The sequence below is a fragment of the Rutidosis leptorrhynchoides genome, chromosome 2 (assembly GCF_046630445.1).
Source record: "Rutidosis leptorrhynchoides isolate AG116_Rl617_1_P2 chromosome 2, CSIRO_AGI_Rlap_v1, whole genome shotgun sequence".
NCBI lineage: Eukaryota > Viridiplantae > Streptophyta > Magnoliopsida > Asterales > Asteraceae > Rutidosis > Rutidosis leptorrhynchoides.
In genome coordinates, this window is record NC_092334.1 from 480,224,921 (window position 1) to 480,235,187 (window position 10,267).

The following is a 10,267-nucleotide window of genomic DNA, read 5'->3' on the forward strand; positions in this document are numbered from 1 at the left end:
TTAATGTCATGGGCATATCTTCGGAATATATGTACCACGGTCAAACCACGATCGAACCATAGCCAACCCGAGAACATATTTCCAACATAAACTACTTTCAAAAAATTATCAGTAAAGAAACAGAAATTGAAAGAGCAATGGTGGTGGTGGTGTCCCGCCATAAAAGTAGAAGATGCGCTACTTATATGCCGCCACTATATCTATTTCAATATTTCTATCCAAATACTTATACTTACCAAACTTTAAAAAATAAATAAAAAGAAGACTTATCATAAGTTTCAACAGAAGAAAAAAAAAAACTCAAAAAGAATGTTATGCAGAGGAAACTCAAAAAAGTATCCAAAACACGGATCAGTTCCGGTATACCTCAATGTATACGATCTCACCTCCATGAACGGTTACGCTTATTGGCTCGGTCTTGGTGTCTACCATTCTGGTGTCCAAGGTTCACATCTCTCAATCACACATCATTAATTCAAACAATATCAATCTTGATGTTATTCGAAGCTGTTAATGATAGCCCTTAAAGCTGTTGTTATCGGAATTATTGTTTTAATTATGATTTTTTTTTTTTTTTTTTTTTTTTTGGTTTTAGTTCATGGAGTTGAGTATGCATTTGGATGTCATGAACAAGCAACAACAGGAATATTTGAAGGAGAACCGAAACAATGTGAAGGGTTTACGTTCAGAAAACAAATTTTAATCGGGTGGACCGATAAGAATCTAAGAGACGTTAGAGGAATTATGGAAGAACTTGCTGAAGAATACAAAGGGATTTCATATAATCTCATTACCAAAAATTGTAACCATTTTTGTAACGATGTTTGTGTTAGACTAACTGGAAACTCAATCCCTAGTTGGATTAATCGTCTTGCCAAAATTGGTAAGCAAACTTATTACATTGTATGATAATGATTACTGAATAGATTATGTCATTAAGTTTTTTAAAATTAAAAAGGCTTTTATGATGTATGTAGGTTTTTTGTGCAATTGTATAATTCCGGCGAGTATAAGTTCAATTAAAGTTGGAATTGAAGATAACACGGTGCATAATGAAGGTGAGATGAAGAAGTTGACTAGTCGGTCAAGCAGGTCAACCTCATCGTCTAGTGGTTCACCGGATTATGAGAAATCGTCATTGACATCACCTACGGTTGGTCGGCCTAAAGGTCATAAGGCCACAAGTTCTCTACCTCCACCTTCACCTTTGATTCTTGATTCTTTTACATCATAGCAAAATTTTAATGCTTTTTTTATGCAACTAAATTGTTGTTTATTTGAGTCTTTGGCATACTCTTGTGATGTATTAATTTGGTTCTCACAAAAAGGCTTTCTAGTTGTGTGTAATAATCATTTATTGCAAATGCCTCACCTAACAAGAGTTGAAGTTTCAATTTGTTTCAAGAATTTTAGTTAAGCATTGATGTTTGCACTATTTAATGTGCCTAATTTTGCTATGCATATTGTGTGGTAGTTCAGTTTACCTGATCCTTAGGTAGATGTCTCATTATCCTATTGACAACTTGCGTGAATGTCGTTGGGAAGGCACATGAAGCGAAAAATGACGAAACAAGACACATGATTTGGACTAGATTGCCCTTTACGGCAAACAAGACACATGATTTGGACTAGATTGCCCTTTACGGCTTTACGTCGACTCAACTCTCTTGGGTTGTTCATTAGCCCATGTCATATGGTCAGGCATTATTGTTGTGATGGGTTAGTTGTGTTTCGAAAAGAAATGTAGGTCCAATCTAGTTATGGTGCACCAGTAACAAATGTGACTTCGAATACAAGTTTAAACATGTTAACGTGTATGATAGACTCTTGTATAAAGTTTCACAAGTTGACACGTCGATTTTAATGTCAACTTTGGCTAGACGACTAACTACTTTTAAGAAACTAGACCTATTTAGATGGTCTCCTTTAACGGTGCGCATTGTCGTTTGGTCATTCTTCATTGATGATACTAAAATACGGAATTTTGGGTATATATATATATATATATATATATATATATATATATATATATATATATATATATATATATAACTACAAGCAATGCCCTCGGATTGATCCGGGTTTCTTCCGGGGCAACACTTGAGGGCGGATTATTCCTCCGGGGCAACACTTGAGGGCGGATTATGCAACTGCAGGAGATGATCGTGTGGGTGGTGTAGTCCTCTTAGGTGAACTACTGTTAAAAAAAAAACAATGAATTTCACCCACTATTGGAAAGAATCATGAAGAATGGATGTTATTCCTTCAGGCAGGGACAAAGGACATAATAATAGCAGAGAATAAGAGCTTTTAAGAAAGAACAATATTTGATCATGAAAGATAACATGTTTTTTAGGTTACCCACCACTTAACTGATTTGGCTCCTTTTTTTCTTGCTTTTAATTGTTCTGCAAATTCAAATACTATATGTAACTGGCCCCACTAGAGCCTGGAGGTCCCCAGCAATACCTGCAACAGGACCCACTCCACTCCTAATTGTATTCAACATAGGATTCTTTTGGTCCACATGCCTCATGAGTCATGATCAATGGCAAGTCACTAAAACAAATTGAGGGTTGTCTTGCAAGATACAGTCAATATTAATTCAATTCTAAATAGACTACACATGCTGAATGTACAAGTCCCATTTATTTTGGACAGCAGTTAGTTGGGATCACCCAGAGAGCTTAACCACCCACGCGATCATCTCCCGCAGTTGCTATACCCGCCCCCAGCTATGTGCCCAAGAGGAAACCCGCACCAATCCCATACGGGGCATGGAACGACTATATCATTAGATATAATATTTAATATAAAATGACGTATGAGGTTTTCGGTAGAAATTATAGATTTTGGCAAAAATCTATAGAGATTTTCGGTAGAAATTATAGATTTTTTGTACCATTTTATTTTCATCTAGTTCTTATGATTTTTACTTGTTTCATGTGTTTGAAGGTAAAACATAACTAGAATCTATCTATACACAAGTAAATGGGTAATTGTTGATTCTTGTACTCAATATTTGTGTATAAAAGAACACTCTTTACCTCTAAATGTAAAAAAATACAAAATGTTGATAAACACAGGGGATGTTTTTCATGCAACATATGTGTTGTTTACTTGTTTCAGCAGAATACTGACAATAATTGAGACGATAAAATTAATGAAGCCGTCAAAAGAAGTCAGCTTCCCTTTGCAACAACAAAAATACCTGCACAAGTATTCGACTTTATATCTGAACGCTGAGATAGCAGGCCCATGTTTGTCTGACAAAACTTGATCAGCGATGTTTCGACTTCACCCATTCAACAAAGTTGTCTAGGATCAACGGCCAAGCAAGTTCTTCGTCATAATTGCTGAAATCTGGAAAACTTATCTGTAAAACAGATGAGATTCGGCTCAACCTTTACCTTAATCAACATGTACTAAAAAACTATAAAACACAAACGACCAAATTGTAACCTACGGTTTGATTACCTCATGGCAAAATCTATAGAACCCCATCCACTGATCCATGTTTATGACCTTGTAATCAATCTGTGTCTGCAAAAAATGACTCGAAGACAACACATGTCATGGTTCATACTTCGTAATTTCATATTTGCTACACTTGCCTTCATGCTACTATCCTTTTTAATCCTCCTGTTCTCACGGTAATATTTAAAAGTCTAGCATTTTATGTGATATGAAATACGCTATAAAAGATAGTGGTATGTAGAAGTGCATCTATTGAGAAGTTGTATTAATCAAATGTTTTAATATATAGCAACTTAGGGTAATTTAAGCCACAATTAGATATATGACCAAAAAGTATAATTTTTGGGGGAAACAATATGTATAGTGTGTAAACAGTTGAGTTGCCGATGAATGCAAATGGACCGAAAGTAATTATTTGACCCCTAAATAATACGATAGTCACAAACAGAATTCGTTTATCCAAACATGATAACTGATTATTGCAACTTCAGGAGGCAATAATCAGATAATTAATTCCAGAATGAAAAATCAAAAATCCACCTAATCAAAAAAACCATCTTAATCATCTTTTTGTGCCGGTTCGTCGAGTAAATGAAAATGACCAAAAAAAGTGTGTTCTTATAGCCGACTTATTGGATCATAGACATATACATTCATAAGATATTAAAGGAACTTAAGTCTCACCTTTAAATAGTGAACGAACAAATCAACCTGTTGAGGAAACTGCGAGCCCAAAACAAGTTCTAATAATTCACATATGCTTTCAATATCTATGCTCTTTTGCTTCTCCTCTACATAAACATAAAAATAAAAAATAAGCAATATCCATAAGCGATAAAACTCGATGTTGACAAGTTTATATAAAACATTAGACAAAATGTTATCATACACTTATTATACCTGTTAGGCAATATCGAAATGCATAAGAATAAAACTCGACATAATTTGACGGCCTGCGGACCTTTAAAGAAAAGTAAACAAACAAACATGTTAAAAATACAAGCATACATCTTATTTTTACCCAAAAAGCTTGCATAAAATGAACTATATCTCAAAATACCTCGTTCTCCAGCTCAGGTAATGCCTTCTTTAATTTAACTATAGTATCAGCCCGCAATGCTTTAAGACCTTTCCGCCACTCTTCCTATAAATCGTTACCCATTTACAAATTCATTGATTGCCAACTCTTATGTATTTATTTTATGCCACTACTAAAATTATAATTATAATAGCTAGGAATATCATATTACCAGGGTGAAGTATCCCTGCCTTTCTGACTGCATTTTCCTGGAAGTTACAAAACAAACCAGTAACATAAGTGACGGTTTGTTATTATTAAAAATGATAATAACTGTTGTAAACTTATCGTCGACATAACATACCAAGCAAGCATCAATATTCGTACATCTGTATGTTTGACTTCTAAGTCAGAACAGAGAAACTCTATTCCTTCAGGGCTGTTCACAGAAAGACGAATGTGTCAGATACAAAATGATATTTACGTAAAAGAAAGAAATATTGAAATAATCCGTAAATAAATAAATAAATAAATAGACTACTCAATCATTCCAGAAGACTCATTTGCATATGAATAGAATAGCTGATCAATGCGTTCCAACTCCTTAGTCGCAGCTTTACCTGAAGCTGAAGAAAAAATGATTAATTCTAGAAGTAAAGGTTGAATCAGATATCAATGGCTACTGATAATAATTATATGATAAAAATACAAAACAATCAAACATTGATGCATTGCACATATATGATACATTGCACATTATATGATGCATATTAAACTATCATATACAATGAGTTGAGACCTTATTCAATATTGTTTCGGTGCCTGAATACAATTTAGATACAAGTTGTAACAAACTAATTTACGTACTTTATGGTCAACTGATACTTGCATGTCTTGTGAGGGAGGGATCAGTAGCATGCATATTCTGAATTAATTATACATACACATACACGTATTTAAATAGTCTTACGCTTTGATCTGGACGAGCTGTCTCGAGGGATACGGGAGAGTCCGTTGGTGCTTGATTTTCGCCGATGATATTGTGGTTGTATCAGAATCCAAGGAGAAGCTTAATAGAAGACTAGAGCAGACCCTAGAATGAAATAGTCTGCAGCAGATCATTAGACAAAAAGACATAATATCTTAGGTGTGATTTCAACCGGAACGGAGATGTACAAGATGATGGAGTGAATATCTGCATTGGGGACCATGCATTGGGGACCAGACACAAGATTCGTTTAGATACCTAGGCTCAATGCTCCACAAATCTTTGAGGATAGATGAGGACGTGACTCACCGTATTAAAGTAGGTTGGTTGAAGTGGAGAGCAGCGATATGGTCTTGTGCGACATGATACCCCTTAAACTAGGGAAATTCTATAAGCGGGCAATTAGACCTGCCATGTTGTACGGATCAGAATGTTGGCCAATGAAGAAGGCTTAAGAGAGAAGAATGGAGGTAGCGGAAATAAGGATGCTTAGGTGGATGTGTGGTAAAACCATATTAGAGATGATACCAAATGGTATTTTTAGGGAGTACCTTGGAGTTAGAAGCATCATCGACAAGCTTAGAGAAGAACGGTTTCGATGGTTTGGGCATGTGATGAGACAGCCACGTATAGCTCCTGTTAAGAAAGTCGACACACTCACGGTTGACGCATAAGGAGAAGGGGTAGACGGCGTAAAGAGAAAGGGTAGGTCTACACGTAGGTGGGCGGGTAGACTAAAGCTCGACATGAGGTAACTTTTATTAACCGAGGACATGACTTCTAATAGGAATGCATGAGGACTAGAATTAGGACGAATAGGATTTTTTTTTTTTTTTATGTAGAAAGTTTTTGTTTTTTTCCCTCACTTCTACCTACCTATCTATCTATATGGAGCTTGTCTTTGGTTTTAAATATTTTAGTTATAGTTAGATTGTCTTTTTTTTTTTTGTGTTTATTTGTTTGTCCCCTTATTACTTGTTAGTTACTATTCATATATCACATTTTACGCTTTTTTTATTCATATTTACTAGCATGCTCATAGTATATGTATTTATATGTACTTTTTGCTTACTTTTAAATTGCACATAGTTATGTACATACGTATGTATATGGTCATTTATAATCCCCTTGTTTTATGTACACACGTGTGTGTGTGTATATATATATATATATATATATATATATATATATATATATATATATATATATATATATAGGGGCAAGATCAATGGGGAAGTAACCAATCGGGGGGAAGCGGGGGGAAGCAAATTTTTTTTTTTTTTCCGTTTTTTTTATGAAATTTTTTTTTCCGGCATCAAGATCACACGAAAATATGAACATTTAGAAGAGAAACTTCGTGATGAATGTTATTATTTAGGCGGGAAAACGATCGACAAAAATAACATTCAAGATAATATTGTTCGTGAAGAATATGAACGTTTTTTTTTCTTCATGTTTTGTGAAGTAAAATTTAGCCCGATTTAGAGTTTAGGGTTTAGGGTTTGGTGTTTTGGGTTTATTCCATAAACCCAAAACACCAAACCCTAAACCCTAAACCCTAAACTCTAAACCGTTCGTGTTAAAAACTCAATCTAAATTCTAAATCTAAACCCTAATATCTAAACCCTAATATCTAAACCCTAATATATAAACCCCAATAGCTAAAACCTCAAAATACGCTCGAAAAACACGATAATTGTTATATATTACTTCTTCGAACGTTTTTCCGCCAAAATAAAAACATTTATCACAAAGTGTCTCTACTAAATGTTCATATTTTCATCTCATCTATAATGTTCGTGAACAAAGTTTTTTCAAAAAATGAAGAAAAAAAAAAAGTTTTTGCTTCCCCCCGATTGGTTACTTCCCCATTGATCCTGCCCATATATATATATATATATATATATATATATATATATATATATATATATATATATATATATATATGGGCAGGATCAATGGGGGAAGTAACCAATCGGGGGAAGCGGGGGAAGCAAAAAAAAAACAAAAATTCATTTTTTTGGAATTTTTTTTCAGGCATCAAGATCACACGAAAATATGAACATTTAAAAAAGACACTTCGTGATGAATGTTATTATTTAGGCGGGAAAAAGATCGACAAAAATAACATTCAAGATAATATTGATCGTGAAGAATGTTAACGTTTTTTTTCTTCATGTTTTGTGAAGTAAAATTTAGCCCGATTTAGAGTTTAGGGTTTTGGGTTTAGTCCTTAAACCCAAAACCCCAAACCGTTCGTGTTGAAAACTCAATCTAAATCCTTTTTTAACCATTCAGGCTTGCCTGAGTGGCCACCGAGTTGCCCAATGAAGCACATCACCCGGGTTCAATTCCTGGCTATGCCAAATTGTTCATAAAGGGAGTGTGACTAGAGGGTGCACATAATGCGCAATTCACCCGGTACCAGGTCTCGCGCTCGGGGGGCTTGATTACCCCCCCCCCCCCCCCCCCCCCCCAAAAAAAAGAACCCTAAATCTAAACCCTAAACCCTAATATCTAAACCCTAATATCTAAAACCTCAACATACGCTCGAAAAACACGATAATTGTTATATATTACTTCTTCGGGCGTTTTTCAGCCAAAATAAAAACATTTATCACAAAGTGTCTCTACTAAATGTTCATATTTTCATCCAATCTATAATGTTCGTGAACAAAGTTTTTTCAAAAAACGAAAAGAAAAAAAAAAGTTTTTGCTTCCCCCCGATTGGTTACTTCCCCTTGATCCTACCACTATATATATATATATATATATATATATATATATATAGTGGTAGGATCAAGAGGGAAGTAACCATTCGGGGGGAAGCGGGGGGAAGCAAAAACTTTTTTTTTCTTTTTCGTATTTTGAAAAAACTTTGTTCAGGAACATTATAGATGAGATGAAAATATGAACATTTAGTAGAGACACTTTGTGATAAATGTTTTTATTTTGGCGGGAAAACGCTCGAAGAAGTAATATATAACAATTATCGTGTTTTTCGAGCGTATTTTGAGGTTTTAGCTATTGGGGTTTAGATATTAGGGTTTAGATATTAGGGTTTATAGGGTTTAGATATTAGGGTTTAGAAATTTAGGGTTTAGGGTTTAGATTTAGGGTTTAGATTTAGGATTTAGATTGAGTTTTTAACACGAACGGTTTAGAGTTTAGGGTTTAGGGTTTGGTTTACTTCACAAAACATGAAAAAAAAAAAAACGTTCATATTCTTCACGAACAATATTATCTTGAATGTTATTTTTGTCGATCATTTTTCCGCCTAAATAATAACATTCATCACGAAGTGTCTCTTCTAAATGTTCATATTTTCGTGTGATCTTGATGCCGGAAAAAAAAAATTTCAAAAAAAACGAAAAAAATAAAAAAAATTTGCTTCCCCCCGATTGGTTACTTCCCCATTGATCCTGCCCCTATATATATATATATATATATATATATATATATATATATATATATATATATATATATGTTTCTTTGACTAGTCTAGTTTCTTTTGGATTTATAGGTACATTCGTTCTGGCAGGTAGGCTTGGTGTCTTCGGTAGTTTTAGAGTAGATGAGTGTGTTAGGTAGCCTTTTATATAGAAGTCTAGGGTTCTTAGGTCTCAAATTATATTTTTGATCGTGTTCTTCTACCCTTACTGTACTTATCTTAATGCTATGCGTTATATATATCTTCTATGAAGCTTGAACAACATCTTACATATATGTATCGATTTCTCTCACACTTTTTTCCACGTTTCTGTTTTGCTACTTTGGTCGGAGGTCCTTCTCTAAGCAGTCTCTCTATTCTCGAATAGAGGGAATAGAGGGAGGGGTGACTTTTTTAAACCATGGGTGGAGAAACGTGATTCTCCTCTTGCTTGTGGAGAAAGGACTTCTCTTTTTATTATAGGTGGGATTTGGTATTGTTGTTGTTTTCGAATACACATATTTAAATATATATTTTTTAAATATCAAATTGAGCTTATAGAAGAGCAGTTTAATTAAAATCTCAACAAAGACCTAGCTTTAGTTACATAAGTAAGTTCGAAATATAATTATCACTTACTCAGGCGGTAAATCATTGAATTAAAGACAAAAGCTCCATTATAACTTAACTAAAGGGTTTTTAAAGATAACATGCACCTTAATTTTACTTCAAACCGTATGAAATCATCAAATCAAATCAAATTAAATTTAAAAATACAGTTATAAAATAACAGTAATAACAATAGCATATAATAACCTAGTTATCGTAAAACTGAAATTAGACAAATACCAGAGCGGAAGAGATCCATGGCGGAGGAATTGGTGGAGGAGGTGGTAGAATTAGCAGGGCCTCTTTTGGAAGAACCACGACGCATCTTCTTCTTCAATATAAATTGAGGTTGGAGTAATCAGTCAGGGGAATATTAAATATAATTGAAATCGATAAATTTGATAAGAAAAAAAAGAAGGGATTGTTGAATAAGGAGATGATCGGGATAACGAAGATCGATGGGTGCGGATGGTTTTGACTGGTGAGATACGATGGTCGTTGTCAAGGTTTTGAAAATTACTCACTGCATCAGTATTATTTATTTATTTTTATTTTTTTGGATTTATAAGTTATATTAGATATTAGATATTAGATACTAGTGAAATGAGATATTAGATAGTGAAATGACCCGTAAAATCACGAGTTTTTTAAACGTAACAGTTTAATGATATGTTTTAGGTATTAAGTGAACGTAAATGCTAAAGTCATTTAGTTTAATGACCCATGGAACCACACAGTTCGACTA

The 10,267-nt window shown here is 34.1% G+C and overlaps 2 protein-coding genes across 2 annotated transcripts; one reads left to right on the forward strand and one right to left on the reverse strand.

Annotated features, from left to right (window-relative positions):
• Nucleotides 1-295: 295 nt before the first annotated feature.
• Nucleotides 296-1,325, forward strand: LOC139892633 (deSI-like protein At4g17486). The gene is made up of 3 exons (XM_071875741.1): nucleotides 296-445; nucleotides 596-883; nucleotides 978-1,325. Exons 1-3 carry the CDS (start codon nucleotides 310-312, stop codon nucleotides 1,232-1,234), a joined length of 681 nt encoding a protein of 226 aa, XP_071731842.1. The 5' UTR covers nucleotides 296-309; the 3' UTR covers nucleotides 1,235-1,325.
• Nucleotides 1,326-3,021: 1,696 nt separating this feature from the next.
• On the reverse strand, nucleotides 3,022-10,014 carry LOC139892635 (uncharacterized). The gene is made up of 9 exons (XM_071875742.1): nucleotides 9,763-10,014; nucleotides 5,037-5,121; nucleotides 4,860-4,934; nucleotides 4,728-4,764; nucleotides 4,538-4,621; nucleotides 4,378-4,438; nucleotides 4,162-4,268; nucleotides 3,478-3,543; nucleotides 3,022-3,376 (listed from the first exon to the last, which is right to left on the reverse strand). Exons 1-9 carry the CDS (start codon nucleotides 9,845-9,847, stop codon nucleotides 3,281-3,283), a joined length of 696 nt encoding a protein of 231 aa, XP_071731843.1. The 5' UTR covers nucleotides 9,848-10,014; the 3' UTR covers nucleotides 3,022-3,280.
• Nucleotides 10,015-10,267: the final 253 nt, after the last annotated feature.

Excerpts from the sequence above, each read along its gene's own strand:
- LOC139892635 (XM_071875742.1), bottom strand. The coding sequence starts at position 9,847 with ATGCGTCGTGGTTCTTCCAAAAGAGGCCCTGCTAATTCTACCACCTCC. Across the intron at positions 4,935-5,036 it reads GAGTCTTCTGGAATGATTGA|CCCTGAAGGAATAGAGTTTC; the intron begins GTAGTCTATTTA and ends TTCTGTGAACAG. Across the intron at positions 4,765-4,859 it reads CGAATATTGATGCTTGCTTG|GAAAATGCAGTCAGAAAGGC; the intron begins GTATGTTATGTC and ends TGTAACTTCCAG.
- LOC139892633 (XM_071875741.1), top strand. The coding sequence starts at position 310 with ATGTTATGCAGAGGAAACTCAAAAAAGTATCCAAAACACGGATCAGTT. Across the intron at positions 446-595 it reads CTACCATTCTGGTGTCCAAG|TTCATGGAGTTGAGTATGCA; the intron begins GTTCACATCTCT and ends TTTTGGTTTTAG. Across the intron at positions 884-977 it reads TAATCGTCTTGCCAAAATTG|GTTTTTTGTGCAATTGTATA; the intron begins GTAAGCAAACTT and ends TGATGTATGTAG.